The 22,859-nt window shown below is 32.7% G+C and overlaps 2 protein-coding genes and 1 long non-coding RNA gene across 3 annotated transcripts; 2 read left to right on the top strand and 1 right to left on the bottom strand.

Annotated features, from left to right (window-relative positions):
• The first annotated feature begins 3,907 nt into the window (after window positions 1-3,907).
• LOC107927699 (pre-mRNA-splicing factor SLU7) lies at window positions 3,908-5,301 on the top strand. The gene is made up of 3 exons (XM_041088104.1): window positions 3,908-4,451; window positions 4,600-4,992; window positions 5,109-5,301. The coding sequence occupies exons 2-3, from the start codon at window positions 4,610-4,612 to the stop codon at window positions 5,227-5,229; spliced, it is 504 nt and encodes a 167-aa protein (XP_040944038.1). The 5' UTR covers window positions 3,908-4,451; window positions 4,600-4,609; the 3' UTR covers window positions 5,230-5,301.
• An 8,076-nt stretch (window positions 5,302-13,377) lies between these two features.
• LOC107927735 (uncharacterized) lies at window positions 13,378-15,482 on the bottom strand. Its single transcript, XM_041089418.1, has 2 exons — window positions 14,422-15,482; window positions 13,378-14,391 (listed from the first exon to the last, which is right to left on the bottom strand). Exons 1-2 carry the CDS (start codon window positions 15,469-15,471, stop codon window positions 13,378-13,380), a joined length of 2,064 nt encoding a protein of 687 aa, XP_040945352.1. The 5' UTR covers window positions 15,472-15,482.
• A 6,462-nt stretch (window positions 15,483-21,944) lies between these two features.
• LOC121214449 (uncharacterized) lies at window positions 21,945-22,730 on the top strand. The gene is made up of 2 exons (XR_005910058.1): window positions 21,945-22,184; window positions 22,430-22,730. It is a non-coding gene; the product is annotated as an uncharacterized lncRNA (long non-coding RNA).
• Window positions 22,731-22,859: the final 129 nt, after the last annotated feature.

Genomic DNA, 22,859 nt, shown 5'->3' with positions numbered 1-22,859 from the left:
TTATTTTAAGTGCCTAATTTTTTTTTTTTATAGTTGGCTAACTATATGTGTTGTTTACCCTAGTTTTTAGTAACTGAGTTGATACCCAATTAACCCGAGACACCAACTCAATTAAATGTTTTATAATAAGTATTAAATATTTTTTGTAAAATATATTTTCAATTACTTTTTTTTAGTAAATAGGGGGTTTAAACATTTTCATCCAACTCAGTGACGTAAATTAAATATTTCTAATATTAGAAAAATTATTTAATAATTAGATTACTATTTTTAGAAATTTAGAGAGACAAGAGAGATCTTTTATCAAATAATTATTATTTTTAGTTTGATAAATGAAAATAAATAGATAAAAAAATCAAATTATTACTACTTACTTGTAAGTATCATTGTGAGGGATGCTATTGTTAAGCAATCGAAATACACCAAAGATGTGCCTACTTGATGGTTAGGGTGTTCACTGCCGCAGGGCTGACTTGAGCTCAAGTTGTACTACTCGTGTTGTTGTTAGAGTTTTATCCTCCTTTCATAATTCATCATAGAAAAAATATCTCCGAATGAACTATTTAAGGTTGCCAAATAGCTATCATCCTCTCTTTTTTTTCTTCTCTATTTTTTTTCGCAGTTGAGGATTTTTAATTATATTTATAACTAAAAAAAAAATTAAAGTCGGTGTGATACATGTGTTATGAGATTTCTTCATGTGACGAAGGAAAGAATCAGCTAGGTTATTTGGGATGCTCGTGAATTATAGGGATTAAATCGAATTACTTTCTTTATTATTAAATAGGTTAATTTATTTTAGACACTATTTAAAAAATTAAATAAGTTTAAATTGTAATAGAGTTAACATTTACTGTATAAAAATATTTTGAATTATTTATTTATTTGTAGTTCAATTCCAAATAGAAGGTTTCATTTATAGAATCATACAAGTTTTAAAAATATTAACTCTGTTAAATAGTAAATGATATTTTTTAAAGAGCAAATATAAACTCTATTCTAATTTGGCCTTTTTTGATTCTTATTAATAGTATATGGACTAATTTGATTAGATCGCTATAATAGAGGGACCTCTCAAGTAGATTTACTATAATAAATTATAAAAATTGAAATAATTAAAAGAACCTTTTACTCACTTTATTTTAGGTGAATATTTATACTTTATTACATTAAAAGAAAATTTTAAATAATCACGAGATTTAGATGAGATGATAAGAATCTTTTTTGCCTTAATCAGTGATCGAAGGTTTGATCCTCGTCTTGAGTATGGAGCAACTTTAAAACTCTTGATCAGCATCTATCTCCTTAATGAATCTATAGAATAGAGATGATTAGTTAGATACTTCGAAAAGAAAAAAAAAACTTTGAATTTTTCATCGTATTTATTTTGTTATTTTATATAAAATATATACACATAATGACTTTCAATATTTTATTTTTTTATTTCTACTAAATATCATTTAATTTTTATATAAAATTATTGATCTAATAATTTAATATATATTGCTAATTGAATATTAGCTCAATTGGCATTGACATTGTTGTTAGTATAGAAAGACGCGAGTTCGAGTATGTTGAAGCGCATTATTTTCCTATTTAATAATTGAGAGTGAATATGAATATTCAATTTGGATTGGCTGATAAGCAAAGAATTGATGCAATTATGCAAAGAGGTAAAGAATATTCAATTGTAGACATCACACCCCAATCATTGTTAATAGGTGATTTGAAATTGTTTATTTTAGTTGAAATGGTTTAACTCATGTTAAATGAGTGTTTGAAAAAAAATTTAACTACTGTTTCATATAAGTTAAAATGGTGATTTGACATTATTAACTAAGGGTGAATATTCGATCGAATCGGGTCAAAAAATTTTGAGTTAGTCGAATTGACGAATACTATTTTAGCGACCGAACTCAATTTAAAATTTTTTTCGAATCGAATTGAGTCAAGCCAAGTCGAGTTGAGTTAACCAATCCTATTATTTATACTCAATATTGCATTTACATGGACTGATTATTTAGCTAGTAAACGACGTAGTTTTGTCTTTTAGATAATGGTTTTAACTTTTAATTTTAGAAAAAGTAAACATTTAACCGAAAAATTTGATTTTTTTTTTCGAATTTATCCGAATAACTCCAATAACTCAAACCATTTAGTTCAAAATTTGATTTTTTTATCGAATTTTTCTAATCAAATCAATTTTGCTCACCCAATTATTAACTATGCTGCAAGAACTTAAAAGGCAAAAATCTAAACGAACACTATGTCAAGACCATTGTCTCTATCTATCTCCACCTATGTAATTACAAGAAAATTTATGTAAATCAATGGCTTGTGTTTTGAAGAACATGAGTGTTTCTCTCCCTCAATAACCAGTATACTGCAGCAAGGAAGGCCATCCTTCTTGTAACAGTCAATGGACTTTTTCCCCATGATCTTTCTAGTAAACCAACTAACTTTCCTCCTCCAATGTAACATATTTCTATATATGTAAGTCGTACCTCTGTAATACATCCTTCCAAACTGTGCCAGAAAAAGAGCATTCGAAGAAAAGGTGTTCGACAGTCCCGTTATGAGAAGAACAAAAGCTGGACAAGTCATCAGGCGTAATCTTCCATCGAAACTTAAAATTCCTTGAAGTTAATGTGAAATTTTGGGAAATATGGGTTGTTTAGGACCCCTAGTATAACGGGCTAGCATGTTCAAATTAGCCATCACCCAGCCCACCTAATTCGAGGCAAAGAAATTGACCTGAATATAAGTTGTCACCAAGTTTTTCCACGCGTGTGTTAGGTGTGGGCACTCCCTGATTGCATGAATAAAACTCCCCTAAATTGTCCCCACAGGTGAAAAAAGGCATCAATGGTGATTCCCCTTTTACATCTCTCCATATTAGTTAGGAGTCGATATTTCATAAGAAGTCAAAGGAAACAACATTCCAACAACTATTATTGGCATCCCAATTCTAACTTGCAAAGGCCACAAAAGCATCAGAAATCGAGGACCGACTATCAATCATCCTTTTCTAAGTTATCATGTCTTTGCCCCCATCCAATCTCCTAGGGACGAGGGTAAATATGCAAAGCAACATAGTATGACCAAGCCAGAAAGAGAGCTTCCCCCAATCCCATTTCCCAACTTGAGTCGACATCTCATTAACCAAACCTGTTTCATTACTTCCCATGGAAGAGTACTTATGATTCCAAAGAAGACCAACATAATTTGAAATCCGAACATACATTTTATAATCTAATATACATTTAATCTTTTATAGTAATATTTTTCAATAAAATAATTTATAAAACCATATATCAAATATATTTAATCTTAATATCATCCTAAGTCACATTTAAAAAGTAAAAAAAAAAAACAAAAAAAACCATACACCCCTGTAAATATTTGACATGTAAATATTATATATAAAGAAAAATATATAAAAAATTAGTTGATATTTTTAAAAAAATTATATAAAAGAAGGAATTATTAATTTTAAATATTTTTAAAATAATGAGATATATACAATTACATATTTATTATTTAATTTTATAAATAAAAGAATCATTAAAAAAACTTGAAAATAATATATAAAAGAAATTAGTTGATATTTTTTTAAAAATAATATACATTTAACATAATGATAAATACAAAAATTATATATTTTTATGATATAATTATTAATTTAATTATATAAAAAGTTTAAGATAATGAGATATATATAATTACATATTTATTATTTGATTTTATAGATAAAAAATTATTAATTAAAAAACTTAAAAGATAATGTATTTATTAATTAAAAATATAAAAAATTAAAAATAAGAATCATAGTAGGATTAGGATTAAACATTATTATTTAAGAGAGAGAATGTTTTTAATTTCAATCTCAGGACCAACCCACATCTAAAGGAAAAACCAGCAAAATCCTAATTTCTGCTAATATTTTATTGATTCAACATGGCTACTTCATCAGCTGCGTTTAAATCAAGGGAGGATCACCGGAAACAGCTGGAATTAGAGGAAGCTCGAAAGGCGGGGCTTGCACCGGCTGAGGTTGACGAGGATAATGTTATGAGTATTAAGCATGGTTAGTTTAGCAGTTAGCAGTAAGTGCAGTCAGTTAAACTGTTAAGAAACGGTTATGATCTTACTCTATTAAATAAGTCTGTATCCTCTCTTCAAAATTAAGAAAGAAAGAAGTTTATTTCACATTTATTCTATTCTTCAACAGATGGAAATGAAATTAACCCTCATATTCCTCAGTTTATGTCATCAGCACCTTGGTATCTTAACGCTGAAAGACCTGGTTTGAAGCATCAACGGAAGTGGAAATCCGATCCCAATTATACCAAATCTTGGTACGATAGAGGCGCGAAGATACTTATTAATTGATCGAGTTGAACACAAAGGCATGAATCATGGAAGATACTTATTAATTGATCGAGTTGAAGGTTCTGTGGCTTGTGCACTCTATACTTGTTATATGGGATTAAATAGTTTTAGTTTAGATGGTGATACTTGTTTGTGTCCTTTGTGCTTTAAACTCTTATTTATGCCACAATTCATAATCTTTTATTTCCTTTTTATTGTTTGTTGTAGCTGTGGAGCCATGACACATGATGCAAAATCATGCATAGAGAGGCCTCGTAAAAAGCGTGCAAAATGGACGAACATGCACATTGCACCCGATGAGAAGATGGAGACTTTCGAACTGGATTATGATGGCAAGCGTGATAGATGGAATGGTTATGATCCATCTACGTACGCTTGCCTCATTGAAAGGTATGAGACAAGGGATGAGGCTAGAAGGAAGTATCTGAAAGAACAGCAGCTGAAAAAGTTGGAGGAGAAAAATTGTAAAATCGAGGGAGAGGGAGGAGAGGTTAGTGACGAAGGTGATGCTCTGAAGCTCGTTGAGAGCAAACAAATGGAGCTGTCTAAGGTCGAAAGACGTGTTCGTACCACTGGCGGAGGAAGCACGGGATCTGTCAGGTACATTTATTATACCATTCCTCAGCTGCATCTTACTTATTTTGGTTTCTAAACAACATTTCTTCCCTGCAATACAAAACAAGCATTCTTATTTCATATTTGCCTTTTTCTTTCAGGAATTTACGCATACGAGAGGATATTGCAAAATATCTTTTTAATCTTGATTGCAATTCCGCTTATTATGATCCTAAATCTCGATCGATGCGTGAAGATCCTCTTCCTGACACGGATTCGTGAGTGTCATGCAGAGTTTTTTCCATGAAATAAACATGTACAAATTTAAGTTTAGGTTTGATTTGATCAGAGTTAAGTTTTCATATTTGGGTCAAAATTGACAAGTATGTTAACATGTACAAATTTAGAACCAATCGAATCCGATTTACTCAATTTAAAATTTAAAATTGAATTTTTTAATGGATGTAACGGTAACAATCAACATTGGTTATAAAAATAGAGATCTGAACAAAAAATAGTTTAGGTGCTAACTTAAATAAAAAATAGTTTAACAGTCTTGTATTTAATTAAACCTCGTTTATAATTCAAACATGATTGCAATAATCTTCAGAAAAAGTTGTCATACAACACAAACATATTTTACCTAACGCCACCACAAATCAAGCAAATACCAGCACCTACCTTGCTATCCTCAATATTTCCTACTACCCAAGGTTTGTGGCAATTCAAGTACAAATACAAATACAAAACAATAAACACCAAGTGACGGCAATGATTAAAAGTACAAATGCCATTGGTGGTGGTTACCAACCAACTTGTTTTCAAACCTTCAAGATTCCCAAACCAGCCTTAGTCGATTGCCTTTATGGTACTAAGTACACTGCTGGAGTTAATTCCAAAGCATCCAACAGTATGTCAATACCATTGTCTCTATCTATCTCCACCTATGTAATTGCAAGAAAATTTATGTAAATCAATGGCTTGTGTTTTAAAAAACATGAGTTTCTCTCCCTCCATAACCAGTAAACTGTAGCAAGGATGGCTATCCTTCTTGTAATAGCCAATGGATTTTTCCCCATGGTCTTTCTAGTAAACCAACTAACTTTCCTCCTCCAATGTAAGATGTTTATATGTAAGTCATACCTCTGCAATACATCCTTCCAAACTTTGCCAGAAAAAGAGCATTCAAAGAACGGTGCTCGACAATCTCTTAATGAGAAGAACAAAAGCTGCACAAGTTATCAGACGTAATCTTCCATCGAAACAACCTGTCTTTAGTAGCAAGCCTATTCCTGATTTAAGTTTGCCCCACAGGAACTTGTACCAGCTCACTTGTGGCTTACAATCTCTAATAGCTTCCCAATCTGAAGCAATAGTGTCTTCAGTTGTAGGTAAAGAGAACTTCTGTACTTCCTCCCATGCCTCAAGAGTCAACTGATCCATCGGGTCAGGTAGTCGCCACTCGCCATCTTCCATTCCTTCAGACTGTTAGGATCGTCCCGATTAAGCAACAAACAAGTAAAATAGCAGAAGAAATTGAGAAGATGAACACATAAATTTAACGTGGAAAAACCCCTCCAAAGAGGATAAAAAACCACGGGCAAAGATAATTTTACTATAATGGCAAAAGAATGAAGAGTACAAAAGATGGAGATAAAACTAAACCCCGAAAACCCGAAAAACAAAGAACCCTCAAAACGTAAACACAAAATTCTCTGAATGTGTTATGAGTTCTAATCTAATGGGTGTATTTTCTAAGGTTGTACAAGAGCCTATTTATAGGCTAAATTCATATGTCAAAAAATAATCTAAACTAATCAGTGTTTGACTGAAATAAATAAACAGAGTTTAACTAAAAGATTATTTCTCAAATTTAACTGAAAATAGGAGTCATACTTAACAAATCTCCACCTTGACTCATATTTCCACAACACCATCTTTGCCAAAGCCCGCCACGAGCTTATCTTGAACTATGCAGGGAATTAACTGAGTCGAATCTGTGCTTAGAAACTGGAAGACTTCTAGCCTTCGACTTGTACACTGCCAAATCAAAACTAACCCGGGTCTGATTTTCACGAACACAGTGCACTAACTTTTCAAAACCTGCATCCAAAAGAGAACCTCTCTTCAACGAAACGGTCATACAATTTTCCCTTCTATGACCAAGTTGCCTCCGCTCCAAACGAGTTGACTTCAACTCTGTAACGGATGAGGGACATCCAATTTCACTGGTCACTGTAGAACCTTCCAGAATATAAAGACTGCCAGTTCTTTTACCTTTTAACAAAACGAGAGCTCCACGAGATACTTTAATGCCGCTTGACTCGATGTTGATTCTGCATCCTTTCAAGTCTAAAATACTTAAGGAGATGAGATTCTTTCGTAAATCAGGTACATACCTGATATCTGAGAGTATCCTAATCGTCCCATCGTGTATCCTAATTTTAACAGTATCAATACCAATTACCTTACTAGATGAATCGTTTCCCATGCGAACAACTCCACCTTCAACCGAACTGTATGTAGAGAACCATTCTCTATTGGGACACATGTGGAAAGAACATCCCGAATCTAGGATCCACTCGGACGTGAGCTTGGAGTTATCGCTCGTTGACACTAGCAAGAAATCATCACCGCTTTCATCGATCAAATTAGCACCAGCTACATCTTCCTCGTTACTCTCAACAGCTCTTTTATTTCGCAGTTTATAACAATCTGCTTTGGCGTGACCTAACTTTTTACAATAGCGACACCTTTTGTCTTGTTTCTTTGATGCTACCAAAACGGAGGCTTGCCTATCTGCCTTGCTATCCAAATGAAGCTCATTGTCGAGTTTGTCTTTACTCAACAAATGACCCTTCACATATTCGAATGAGATCTTGTCTCTGCCATAAATCAGGGTCTCCCTGAAAGACTTGTATGAAGGGGGTAAAGAGCACAATAATAGCATAGCTTGATCTTCATCATCAATATGAACCTCAACGTTCTTTAAATCATTTAAAAGTGTAATGAATTGACTGATGTGATCTCTAAGAAGCTCACATTCATTCATGCGAAACGTAAATAGACGTTGTTTCAACACTAAACGGTTAGCCAAAGACTTAGTCACATAAAGAGTTTCTAACCTTTTCCACAAGGCGGATGAGGTCTTCTCCATCAATACCTCCTGCAATACCGTATTCACGAGGCACAACTGGATTGCAGACAGGGCCTTTTCATCAAGCTCTTCCCATTCTGTTTTATTTAGATTCTCAGGCTTTTTCCCTGTAACAACCTTTTTCAAATCGGATTGAACTAGAATTGCCATCATCCGAACTTGCCACAGATTGAAACTTGTCTCACCATCGAACTTCTCAATTTCAAATCTTGTTGTTGCCGTATCTGAATGGGCTGATCTATGAAAATTGAACTAGCTTTGATACCACTTGTTAGGATCGTCCCGATTAAGCAACAAACAAGTAAAATAGCAGAAGAAATTGAGAAGATGAACACACAAATTTAACGTGGAAAAACCCCTCCAAAGAGGATAAAAAACCACGGGCAAAGATAATTTTGCTATAATGTCAAAAGAATGAAGAGTACAAAAGATGGAGATAAAACTAAACCCCGAAAACCCGAAAAACAAAGAACCCTCAAAACGTAAACACAAAATTCTCTGAATGTGTTATGAGTTCTAATCTAATGGGTGTATTTTCTAAGGTTGTACAAGAGCCTATTTATAGGCTAAATTCATATGTCAAATAATAATCTAAACTAATCAGTGTTTAACTGAAATAAATAAACAGAGTTTAACTAAAAGATTATTTCTCAAATTTGACTGAAAATAGGAGTCATACTTAACACAGACGTCTTTAACAATAGTGACTTTTGAAATATCTGTATCAACCATTCAACCATGGGTCAAACCAAAAGTTAAGTTCTCTTCCCCATTTATATATAAAAAGCTCTTTCAAAGACTTTCTCAAACCAAGTAAATGTTCCATACCCAGTTAGCAGCTGGTGTTTTAGTAATGCCCCAAAAGCTGATGAGCTTTAACTTGTTCTTAGCAATCCAAACAACCCATAGAGAAGATTTAGTACAAATAATATCCCAAATTTGCTTCCCAACAGCAGCTTTATTCCAGCCGATAATATCCCAGTTAGTATCAGGTGTTTTAGTAATGCATTGTGCTTTATCATGTAAGATGGAATGCTATAGCATCAAGAACACAAATGGTGTCTATGTTGTATCATTTAGCCAATGCATTCAAATTTATTTTATAAATTCACCTCGGTTTTGCCTATTAGTATGTGATTCAAGCACAGTTGTTAATAGGCATTTTTAAATAAATAAATATAGATACATTTTTAAAATTTTGAGGTACATGTATTACATTACCTGTAATTTTTTATTATTCTCTTGGCTACACTGATTCTTAATAGTATAAATAAATAAAATTTAACAGAAATGATTAGTTTACTCTTTGATCTAATGTATAATGATTATTTTAACCATTTTTTTAATAAAAGAGACAATATAAACCCGACTCTTAACACATGAACGTCCATGGTGTTGACACCATTTTTTGATAAAACGGGGTTGACTTGGATTTTGAAAATAAAACAAAAATGGGAGTCGCCACCAATCTTTTTTTGATGAGATGTGATTGGGTCACCTCGTAAAACGGTTGTTTTTAATAAAAGGTTTGGGTTTATTAAAACAATGCTTTTGGTCTGCGAAATTCAGAAAAACAGGTTCGGGAGTCGGTTACGTACGAGGAAGGATTAGCACCATCATAACGCCCAAAAATTGGTACCTAGTTGATTAATTAATTAGTGTTTTAAAGTCGAAAGTCGAAAATCCGTAAAGAATTTAAAAAATGCGATCCTCCCTTTTTATTAATGTTAAATTTATAAACAATTCTTGGATAAATCAAGGTGGATGCTAAAGGCCTTCTTGTCTCAGAGTAATAAAATGTCACATCCAGTACGTTAGGACACAACATATTAAACCCTCGAGAACAAGCTTATCTTTTGATTTTCAAAACTCGTGCATTTTAATTTCAAAAGGATATTCGATTATTTGGGTTAAAGGAGAAAAATCGAAACCCAGTAAGTTAGGGCACGATCACTCGAATTTCCCAAATACGGAATATTACCTTTATTATTTTTAGAAAAATCCTCATCTCGAAAAAACAACATGTCGTATCCAATGCGTTAGGACACAACGTATCGAATTCCCGAGATAAGCTTTAATTTTGGAATTTCTACAATTTCGTTGGAAAAGAAAGACTTGGCCACTTAAATTCAACAAAAAAAATTGAAACCCAGTAAGTTAGGGCACAACTTTCTCGAGAATCTTGAGATACCGAATATTTTGAAAATAAAGCAATTTCGATATTTTAATAAAACGTAATTTTTACACAATGTAATGAGATTGAACGTTTACGTATGACGCCAAAAAACAATTTGTAAATAAACATACACTAATCAAATAAACAATAGATAAAGATAAATCCAATAATATAATACATAGGGGTTGAAATTTCATGCAAATAATAATATACAAATATACAAAAATGTGAAATAAACTAAATATATTAGGATTTTTAAAAGAAATAAAATATCTATGTTTATACATGTCGAAAATAGGTGTAACGATATATAGTTTAAAATGAAATAATATATATTATATATGTACATATATGTATAAAGAATACATAATGAAGATTAAAACGGTAAAACACAATGAATTTTAAAACAAACATATAGTAAATCCAAAATGGTAATATAAATTTATTTATAAATAAATAAATAAATAAAATAATACTACATTAATAATAAAAAAATGTAATGAAACTACATATTAATGTATGATAATAATACAAAACTTAGAGTAATAATATAAATAATAATATACATATACCAATAATAATTATTTATATATATATAAATAATATACATAGGTAAATAAACGCATAAACTAATACAAATTATAATACTAATAATTATAACAGCAGTAACATTAACAATAATAATAATATTAATAATAATAATAATAATAACAAGGACTATTTCGAAAATAAAACAAAATTTCAGAGGCGACTTTGAAATAAGTATGACAACGACCGAATTGAAAATCGTTGAATACCAAAGGGACTATTGTTGCAATTAAGCGCATAAATCCATGAGGTAACAATTAAAAATGAAGAAAAAACCAAATTGAAATGAAAACAAATGCGGAGGGGCTTGTTGCGCAATTAAACCATCAAAGGAAAACACGTGGGTCTCTTGTGGGTCGGGTTAAGCACACGGGTACAGGCCTATACGGCACCATTTTGGAACCACTGATCAGACTCCAAACGGTGTCATTTTGTATGTTACATAAAGACCACCAAAACCCTAAATTAGTAGCCACTTAGTCATTTAAGAGCAAACCCTAAAAACCTTCCTCTAAATGTCGCTCGGCAGCTTTCGGACTCACCAAGGCTCCGATTACGACGGAGTTCAGCGGCTCCGACGACAAGGTACACTCCTCTCCCTCTCTTTATTTTATCTTATGCATAAAAACATAAAAAAACGAAGAACACCCAAAAGAAATCGAAAATCGCTTTTGTTTTACTTTTTTTTTCATATATATATATAAAGAATAGACCAAAAAAATATAAGAATAGAAAGAGAAAAATGAAAGATCTTTTAGAATCACCTCTGTTTTTGTATTCTATTTTTTCAATCTTTTTTCATATCATATCTCCCTTTTTTTTTTCTTCACAATATGTTTGCCTTTATAGCCGAAAGAAAATAAAATAAAAATTCAATCTTTGCTATTGTTTTCTCTTGTCTGCTTCTGCTTTTTCTTGTTGCGTGTTTGCAGGTGACTGTGCGGCGATGGTAGGAGAGTCAGACGCACATGGCAGCAGGTGGCGCGGCGCTGGAGGAAGGACTAGGGTTCTGAAACCCTAGTTTTCATTGGGTTTGGGCCATATTGGGCTTTGGGCATTTTATTTATTTATTTATTTGTTTTGTTTCTCTAGCGGGCTAGGCAAAAATGGGCCTGTACACAAGGTACTTTTATCGATATAGAATTCATGAGGAGAAAATTAAAACAAAATATTATATATAATATTTAAAGAGAAGTTTTTAAAATATTTAAAGAGACCTGACAATTTTTTTCCCGCTGTTTTGTTGTTGTTATATTGTTGTTTTGCTACCGTTTTACTATTATTTTGTTGTTATTGTTTGGATATTGTATAACTCTTGTTCTATTGTTAATTTTACTAATATTTTAGAGGCATTTTCTTCCTAAGTTACAATTATGTTAGTGTTATTTAAGTAGGCTTTTTTTAATGTATTTTCATTTTGTTGAGAAGCATTTAGTGTATTTGATGTATTAAAATTTTTTAATTTGTTTTTATATAAAAAATTAATATAGGCTGGCCGGGTCTAACTTGAGTTTAACATTTTTAATTTGGACCGGCCTTAGGTAGAATTTTAGACTCATTTTGAAACAGACCCGAACCTAAAAAAACGTATTTAAAATTTTATTTTGACTCGAATCAACTCATGATCAGTTGCATTAAAAGAAAAGGGCAACTGATTGGTGCTAATTATGACTTTTCTTTTCCTTTAAAAAGATGTTGATTATTACTATTATTGTGATAAAATTTTATTTGGTACAACATAATTTGAAAATAAAAATCTTAAGCTTTTTTACATCTAAAATTTTATTTTATTAGATATAAGTACAGGTGATCATGGGCCAGGCGGCCCGGCCTGACGGCCCACTCGAAATATGGGAGGGTTCGAGTAAAAATATAGGCCCGAAATATGGGTTTGAGAAAAAAACGAGGCCCGTTTAGAAAATCGGCCGAGCCTCGGGCAAAAATTTTTTGGCCCGGGCCCGACCCGAATATAATAAATATATATTTTAAAATAAATTTCTCATTTCCCCTCCCCATTTCCCATTTCCCATTTCCCTAAGCCCTTCCCTTCTCTTTTTTTATTTTTATTTTAAAATTTAATTTTAATTAGTAGTATTGTTAAATTTTTTGATATGATATTTCATGGGGAAGGGTTCTACTCTAAAATAAAAATAAAAACTCTTTTTTTAACTCTTTATAATTTATAAAAAATTTAAAATAGTAATGGTAAAATTACACTTTGCCCCTCAAATGATAAAAAAAGTTAATTTAATCTTTTAAAAATTATAAAAATATAGGCTATTAAAATGGTAAAAATCATTTTTTTCTATCATAAAAAAAGGCGGGCTCGGGCTTAGTATTTTATCCTCGGGCCGGGCCTGGACAAAATTTTAGGCCCATATTTCGGACAGGGCTGGGCCCGGGCCTAAGAAGTTGGCTGAATTTTGGCCCGAGCCTGGCCCGAGCCCGTCCCGGCCCATGATCACCTCTAGATATAAGTAGTCTCTTCCTTTAAATACCTATATCAAATTTAAGCCAAGTAAGAAGTCAATCGGTGAAGCTTGTCCCAATGAAAAGTAGGCTCAAAATCGGCTTCTTCAAGCATTTTGGGCAGTGGCACTATTTGAATTTTCTTACTCAAACCAAGATGTGCCATGAGAAGTGCAATGTGGGTTAAGAATTCCTCACCATGCTGGAGTTGCCACGCATGCTCTCTCCACGAACATTCAGCCGCGGCATAAGTCAGCATGTCCAGCCATAGATCCGCTATCAGTTTCCATTTATCTTGGTTATCCCATTGGAACATAGATACCAAACTCTGCAATTGCTCCGCGATTTGGCACCCTTCAAAGAATGCCGACTTCCTCGAACTTCCCATCTGGATAAAGAATGATCGAGATCTAATGTCCATCCCAAACAACCCTCTGACAGCTTCCTTGAATTGGAATTTATCGAGTGCGAAGTTCATCGCTTCAGTGCAGGTATCATGGTGCCTTATGTTACCAATCCCTTCGGGAAGCATTGCGGGACATAGAAAAAGAAGGTACATCATATAATCAGATAAGGCCTTACTTATCCGGCAATACGGCTCGAGTTGCACGGCTCGATACCGATAATTGTCGTCATGAAAAACAACTTCTGTAGCAACATGCCATAGGAGGAGACTGTGGGTGAATTCGACCTCGCATACACTCCAAAGAATGTCATCAGATGACCCTCCCATTCCTTTAAACACACTTGAACCTCTCTCATCCAATAACTCTGAGAGATTTTTGAACTCGATCTCTGCGTTTTTTTTTCGTTTTTCTTGGAGACCGGAGTAGATAAATTGTTGCAACTCGGGACTTACATCTTTCCAACCGGTGTGTAAGTACTTCCCCATTCTGTCCTCAGAGTCGAAGAAGTTTAAAACTGCAGCAAGATTCAGTTTCCTGGGCGGCAGGCAATAATCTAGCAGGCTGTGCTGTGCCATGGACCGAATTCCCTCCTTGGGCTTAGTGAAACGAACTAACTTAGAACCAATACCCCTAAGAAACCTGTTGTTTTGTTAGGCTAACCAGTAGAGTCCCCAATCCGAGCTAAGATGCAGGAGGGCGGAATAAATTTCAAGAAAGATGGCACCGACCATTAACAAGTAGGATACGGCAATGTCAACTCGGGAGTCATGATGGTTGCCAAAAACGAAGAAGGCATGCAGTGTGCAAGTGATGAAGGATAAACAAATGAAGCGAAGAATTACACCGGGTCGAGTTATAACTATAGGAATCTTTGTATACAGCAGATCATAAAGGAATCCAAGCTCAATCTCCACAATTGTGAAGGCCGCTTCTGCACTAACTTTGTTCTGGTCCAGCTCAAATACGTAACTCAAATTTTGGTAAATTCTGAGCTTGAGATCTGCAAACATGGGCTTGAACACTTGAAACAAATGAAAGGCACGGTAAAGATCTCCGTATTTCCCCTTAATTTGTTTCGGCTCTAAGTATTCTTCCAACGTCAAACGCGTACCTCTTTCTGAAGGCGACTGTGAATGCTCAACTTCCAAAGGGGAACCTTTGTCATCAGAAAACACAAATTTCCTAAACCGGACGCTACTAGCTTTGAAGAGAGACCAAACCCTTTCCCCATACTTGATAACCCCAACAATGAATATTGGAATGGCCATGAAGATGAGCGGTGCTGTTGCTATTGTCCAGAACTTGACATATACATAGAGCGCCACTCCAATTTGGAAACACATCCCAAAGAAATGTCGTGGCCAGAGTTCATTGTCCGACAAGGAGTAAGCGGTGATGGTATCGGGGCCACCCAAATGCAAGAGCAAGAATGGGGCCCAAAGTAGAACCTGAGGATTGGTTACTTCATCCTTTCTACTTCTGAGGAGGGTACCCAAGGCTAATGCGGCCAACCAATCTGCAAACAAGTATAGGGTCCAAATAAAAAAGGAGACCGTCTTTGAATTTCTGTCGCTGAATCTCCGTCGACACCCAAGTTTTATCAGTATAAGTTGAACGGTGAGGCTGACGATTACCATTGCCCGGAGTCCCCATCTCAGCCAAAGAGATAGTATACGATCCGACAGCGTTCTCAGAAGCGCTTGATCCCTGATCTCTAGGAACATCATTACACTGGCAACTGGAATTTAACAAAAATGTTAAGCATTACTGTTGAATGATTTTTCATTTATTCCGGGAATTAATTATTTAATTCTACTTGATAGTGGTTAAAGTTATTCTCGAATATTTATAATTGATACGTGCTATTCATAGCGTTGATATTTATTTGAGTAAACACATTCTAGTACTTTAGATTCATTGTAGTCATTAATAATCTATGCTATACTAAAGCTCTTTAAACGAGTACTAATAAGTGTTTGGAAGGTATTCACTAGATTTGATCGTGGGTTGAGTCGATACAGAATTGTAGGTTTAGGCTTGGGCTTGGTCCAGCTTAAAAAATGTGTTTAAAATTTTGCTCAAACCCGACCTATATTAAAAATGTTGAATTCGAGTTCAATTCGGCGCGATTGTAATAAATTTTTTATAGATTATTATATAAAAATAAATTTTAAAAATATTATATATCAAATACATTAAAAATATTAAAATAAATGTTCCCTAACAAATTAAAAAATATATAGTAATATGATTTGGGTCGGGTTGGGCCCGAGTCAAAAAAATTTGCTTGAGGCCCGACCTGTTTAAAAAAAGATTTTATTTTTTGTCCAAACCTATTTTTTAGACGGGCCTTTGGGCTTGGATGGATAACTCAATCCATTATCAGGTCTAGTAGCTATGAACTCCAAAAAAGTATTCATAGATCCCCATATCGTGTGGTTTAAACTTAAATCATTATGGATTTTAGACCTTCAAATTTAACATTTCAACTAAAGCTTCATTTGCTTTTTATAGAAACTTTCAATTAGTACTTGATTATAGATCACTCGTGATGTGGATAAACTATTAGGTTTTTGAGTAAACTACAAAAATAGTCATAATCATAATAATATTAGTTATTATTTAAAAGAAAACAAATATTAGTTTTTTGAGTAAACTACACAAATAGTCATCCAATTATAAAAAAAATCCTTTTAAGTACTCAAAATAAAAAGTTTACAATTTAAGCACTCACGTTATATAGTTTAGTTATTTTGGTCATTCCCGTTAAAATCACAAATGACAAGTAGTTAAAAAATTGGTATGATAACAAATTTAGCCCTCAACATTTATATATAATATCAATTTAGTCCTAATTTTAAAAAATTAACCCTCAAAATTTACAAATATTCTCAATTTGGTCCTAATTCTAAAAAATAAAAAAAAATATGAAAGTATATAAATATTTTCAAAAAAATATAATAATGAATTTAAATTTTATATCAATATCTAATAAATATATTTATATTTATATTAAATAAAATAAAAATGCCCCACCCTCCCATATCGTTGTGGGATGGGAGACGAGGACAGAGTTGGTGGGAGGTCCGAGAGGGGAGGGTTGAGGGGATTTTTATTTTATTTAATATTAATATTAATATAAAATTTAAATTTATTATTATATTTTTTTGAAAATATTTATGTAATTTTATATGTTTTTTTGTTTTTTTTAGAATTAGGGTTTGAGTACATTTGTAAATTTTGATGGTTAATTTTTTAAAATTATGACTAAATCGATATTATATGTAAAATTTAAGGTTAAATTTGTTACTATACTAATTTTTTAATTGCTACACCAACTTGTCGTTTGTAATTTTAATGGAAGTGACCAAAATTATCAAATTATGTAACGTGAGTACTTAAATTGTAAACTTTTTATTTTAAATGCCAAAATTTTTTTTATAGTTGGCTAACTATATGTGTTGTTTACCCTAGTTTTTTAGTAATTGATCAGTTGATACCCAATTAACCCGTGACATCAACTCAGTTAAATGTTTTATAATAAGTATTAGATATTTTTTCCGTAATTTTTTTATAAAATATATTTCCAATTACTTTTTTTAGTAAATAGGGGATTTAAACATTTTCATGCAACTCAGTTAGTAACGTAAATTAAATATTTCTAATATTAGAAAAATTATTTAATAATTAGATTACTATTTTTAGAAATTTAGAGAGACAGGAGAGATCTTTTTACCAAATAATTACTATTTTTAGTTTGATAAATGAAAATAAACAGATAAAAAAAATCAAATTATTGCTACTTACTTGTAAGTATCATTGTAAGGGATGCTATTGTTAAGCAATTGAAATACACCAAAGATGTGCCTACTTGATGGTTAGGGTGTTCACCGCCGCAAGTCTGACTTGAACTCAAGTTGTACTAGTCGTGTTGTTGTTAGAGTTTTATCCTCCTTTTATAGTTCATCATAGAAAAAATATCTCCGAATGAATTATTTAAGGTTGCCAAAGAGCTATCATCCTCTCCTTTTTCTTCTCTATTATTATTTTTTTTTTTTTTGCAGTTGAGGATTTTTAATTATATTTATAGCTGCAAAAAAAAAAAAAATTCAAAGTTGGTGTGATACATGTGTTATGAGATTTCTTCATGTGATGAAGGAAAGAATCAGCTAGGTTAAAGTATTTGGGACTCTCGTGAATTATAGGGATTAAATCGAATTAGTTTTTTTTATTATTAAATAGGTTAATTTATTTTATACACTATTAAAAAAATTAAATATGTTTAAACTATAATAAAGTTAACATTTACTGTATAAAAATATTTTAAATTTTTTTTCATTTGTAGTTCAATTCCAAATAGAAGGTTTCATTTATAGAATTATACAAGTTTTAAAAATATTAACTCTATTAAATAGTAAATGATATTTTTTAAAGAGTAAATATAAACTCTATTCTAATTTGGCCTTATTTGATTCTTTTTAATAGTATATGGACTAATTTAATTAGATCGCTATAATAGAGGGACCTCTCAAGTCTCAAGTAGATTCACTGCAGTAAATTATAAAAATTGAAATAATTAATTAAAAGAACCTTTTACTCACTTTATTTTAGGTGAATGTTTATAGTTTATTGCATTAAAAGGAATTTTTAAATAATCACGAGATGATAAGAATCTTTTTTACCTTAATCATGATCGAGGGTATGATCTTTATCTTGAGTATGGAGCAGTTTTAAAACTCTTGGTCAGCATCTATCTCTTTAATGGATCTACAAAATAGGGATGATTAGTTAGATACTTTGAAAAGAAAAAAAAGCTTTTAATTTTTCATCGTATTTATTTTGTTATTTTATATAAAGTATATACACATAATGACTTTCAATATTTTAATTTTTTATTTCAACTAAATATCATTTAATTTTTATATAAAATTATTGATCTAATAATTTAATATATATTGTTAATTGAATTTTAGCTCAATTGGCATTGACATTGTTGTTAGTGTAGAAAGACGTGAGTTCGAGCATGTTGAAGCGCATTATCCTCCTATTTAATTATTGAGAGTGACTATAAATAATTTTAAGCATTATATAAAAAAACAAATATGATAATAATAGTCGGGAAATTGCTAGAATAACTTCATTCATTTAAAAGTTATCGTAGAAGAGAATAATTATAAATTTGGATTGGCTGATAAGCAAAGAATTGATGCAATTATGCAAAGAGGTAAAGAATATTCTGTAGACATCACACCCCAATCATTGTTAGTAGGTGATTTGAAATTATTTATTTTAGTTGAAATGGCTTAACTCATGTTAAACGATTGTTTGAAAAAAAATTTAACCACAGTTTCATATAAGTTAAAACAGTGATTTGACATTATTAATTAACGGTGAATATTTAATCGAATCAAGTCAAATTGGGTTAAAAAATATAATTGGATTATGATGGCAAGCGTGATAGATGGAATGGTTATGATCCATCTACGTATGCTCGCCTCATTGAAAGGTATGAGGCAAGGGATGAGGCTAGAAGGAAGTATCTGAAAGAACAGCAGCTGAAAAAGTTGCAGGAGAAAAATAGTAAAATCGAGGGAGAGGGAGGAGAGGTTAGTGACGAAGGTGATGCTCTGAATTAAGCTCGTTGAGAGCAAACAAATCGAGCTGTCTAAGGTCGAAATAAACAATTCGTGAGTGTCATGCAGAGTTTTTTCCTTGAAATAAACATGTACAAATATAATAAACACCAAGTGACGGCAATGATTGAAAGTACAAATGCCATTGGTGGTGGTTTCCAACCAACTTGTTTTCAAACCTTCAAGATTCCCAAACCAGCCTTAGTAGATTGCCTTTATAGTACTAAGTACACTGCTAGAGTTAATACCTTAATCGTTAAACTCTTAAGGAATTATGCTACTTCCAATGCATCCAACATACAATTCCAAAGAGAGTGTCCCAATGGGCATTACAAGAAACATGCATAGTGGACATATTCAAATTATCCATCACCCAATCCACCAATTTTTCCATATGTGTATTGAGTGTGGGTAATCCCTGATTGCATGAATAGAACTCTCCTAAACTACCCCACATAGGTGAGAAGAGGCATCAATGGTGATTCCCCTTTTACATCTCTCCATATTAGTTAGGAGTCGGTCCTTCACAAGAAGTCAAAGGAAACTCTTTTAACTCTTTGTGGACATTGCTGCTTCCAAGTAACATTCCAACTATTGGCATCCCAATTCTGACTTGCAATGGCCACGTAAGTATCAGAAACCGAAGACCGACCATCAACCGTCCGTTTCAAAGTTATCATGTCTTTGCCCCTATCCAATCTTAGAGGGACGATGGTAGATATGCGAAGCAACATAGTATGACCAAGACATAATAGCGCTTCCCCCAATCCAATTTCCCAACTTGAGTCGTCATCTCATTAACCAAAGTGTTTTCAATAATTCTTGTTGACACCATTTTTTTGACGAAACGGGGTCGACTTGGGTTTTGAAAAATGAAATCGAATGTGGGAGTCGCCACCAATCCTTTTTGATGAGGTGTGATCGGGTCACCTCGAAAAGTGGTTGTTTTAATAAACGATTTAATTTTTATTAAAACAAAGATTTTGGTCTACAAAATTCAGAAAACGGGTTCGGGAGTCGGTTACGCACGAGGAAGGATTAGCACCCTCGATACGCCCAAAATTGGTACCTAGTTGATTAATTAGTGTCTTAGTGTCGAAAATTGAAAATTTGAAGAGTTTTAAAAATACGATCCTTGAAAGAAACTCTGATAACGTGAATTGAAATATAAGATTCTCTTGTTCCGAAGGAATATCACATCCAGCACGTTAGGACACGATACTCTAAACCATCGAAACCAAGATCACCTTATAATTTAATGAAACCATACTTTGAAGTTTTAAGAGGATATTTGGCTATTTAGTCGAACGAGAAATCGAAACCCAGCACGTTAGGGCACGTTTCCTCGATTTTCCAAACGCGAAATATTGCCTTATTTAGAAAAAACTTTCCTTTCGATGTTTGGTGTTAATGCATGACAAAACAATAACGAATACTACAAGGTAAGCAAAGTAATGTGAGTAACAACAATACAATAGGCAAAATGAAATGATGAGGCGATTACATAAACAACGCAAACGAATAAATAAATAGAACTAACATTTTAGAAGAGTGAAAGTGTACATGAATAAAGAAACAAACACCAAATAACAATGATGACAATAAACACAATTATGTAACAATGTGTATGCATGTATAATTTTAAGCCATGAAAATAAGAAATGCATATAAATTATAGAGTATGAAAACGTATATAAATATATACATATATAAAAAAAACTGTAAGTATTATAAAATAAAAATGTAAGTATGTGCATATGTACATTTAAAAATGTATATAGGTATACTTATTTTTTTAGATTTTAAAATATACACAAAAGAGGAATATATGTTTATACATATGTAGGAGTTATAAAATATAAAACACGTGTATGTACAAATCTATAACATAAAATATGTGCGTATGTATATTATAAAAAAAATGTGTATATACATGTATATATGAAAATAAAAAAGACCATATAGATTGTAGCATATATAAAAAATATAAGTATGTATATATATTGATTGTAAAAATATGTACGATTAAGAAGCATGCATGTACATGTATATGACGAAATCTGAAATTTTTTAAAAATATATATATAACATTAAGTAAAATATTAAATAAAACTGGTTTTTAAATATGTATATTTATATAAAATTAAAAAAAAAACTTGAAGTTAAAAAGGCCGAGGATCGAATTGGAATCAGGCCAATAATTTGGGACCAAATTCGCAAATAAAAGGGGCAGGGGCTGAAATGAAGCACGCTCAAGGCTCGAAGGACCCTCAGGGAAATATTCCCCAGTCCAAGACGCAGCGTTTCAGCGCAAAGGCCTGTACACGGTCAAAGGACCTAGTTGAAACAGAATCAAAATTTACAGCCCAAATCTAAAAGAAATAAAGAGGTTGGATTGCACTTCAACGCAAGATGGGGGGATCGAATGCGCAAATTACCCATTAGGGCAAAGAGGCGCAGTCACCCCCTAAAACGGCGCCGTTTTAGTTTATGTCATTTAAACTATATTTTTTTTTTGAAATTTCGTTCTTCCTTCTTCAGAGGAAAAAAATGGGAGGCTCTTTGAAACCCCCCCCCCCAATGCCTACCGACGGTCTGTCTTCTAAGCCTTCACCGCGCCGCCGTGCCCCCCACAGTCGTCGGTGATCGGAGCAGCGCAAGGGTCGCCTTCTTGGGCCGCTTTTGAAGCGCTTGAAGGCCGAAATCCTTAGGCTTCAAGGTCGAAAGGAGAAAACTCAGTGTCCCTTCCCCACGTCCCGATTTCGAAGACCGAAGTGGCCGGCGAAGGGCTCTTCAGGCGACCTAAAGTATTCTCCTTCCTCTTTATTTTATTTTTGTTTTTTTTAAATATAAAATAAAATAAAATAAATGGAACAACCTTATCCGAAAAAAGAAAAGAACCTTAGTCTCCTTTTTATTTCTCTTGTTCGTGAAAAAAGGAAGAAAAAAATAATAGTGAGATTTTCGGTTTTTATAACCAAATCAAAGTTATTATTTTTTCCTCTTTTACATTGTTTTTCTTTGTTGTTGCGCCTGCTTCTTGGCTTTGCAGGTGACAGAGGTGTCAGACGCGTGGTGGTAGCATGCGCGAGGGAGGCTGGCGTGCGTTGGAGGCGTGGCAGACGAGGAGATGCAGTGCATGCTTAGGGGAGGCAACTAGGGTTTTTTTGTTTTGGCTGAAAAATTTTAGAGTTTGGGCTTTTGGGCTGTTGGGTTTGTAATTAGAATGGATTTGGATTGTTTATTATTTTTGGGTTGGTTGGGTTTGGGTCATATGGGCCCCGGGCGAAATTGGGTTTCTACAATTCTTGTGAAAGACTACTTATGATTCCAAAGAGGATCAACATCCGAAATCCAAACATATATTTTATAATCTAACATATATTTAATATTTTTCTAATAAAATAATTTATAAAATCGTATATCAAATATATTATAATCTTAATATTACAAATGTTCTTATAAAAGAGAGGATAAAATAA

This window comes from Gossypium hirsutum, chromosome D02, assembly GCF_007990345.1.
Source record: "Gossypium hirsutum isolate 1008001.06 chromosome D02, Gossypium_hirsutum_v2.1, whole genome shotgun sequence".
Classification (NCBI taxonomy): domain Eukaryota; kingdom Viridiplantae; phylum Streptophyta; class Magnoliopsida; order Malvales; family Malvaceae; genus Gossypium; species Gossypium hirsutum.
The sequence above is the reverse complement of the archived record's forward strand: the minus strand, read 5'-3'. Positions and strand labels throughout refer to the sequence as shown.

What these genes read in the sequence shown, in the direction of transcription:
- LOC107927699 (XM_041088104.1), top strand. Translation starts at nt 4,610, where the DNA reads ATGACACATGATGCAAAATCATGCATAGAGAGGCCTCGTAAAAAGCGT. An exon ending in GGAAGCACGGGATCTGTCAG is followed by an intron (nt 4,993 to 5,108) that starts GTACATTTATTA and finishes TTTTTCTTTCAG; the next exon opens with GAATTTACGCATACGAGAGG.
- LOC107927735 (XM_041089418.1), bottom strand. Translation starts at nt 15,471, where the DNA reads ATGATGTTCCTAGAGATCAGGGATCAAGCGCTTCTGAGAACGCTGTCG. An exon ending in CCCTCCTGCATCTTAGCTCG is followed by an intron (nt 14,392 to 14,421) that starts GATTGGGGACTC and finishes TTAGCCTAACAA; the next exon opens with AACAACAGGTTTCTTAGGGG.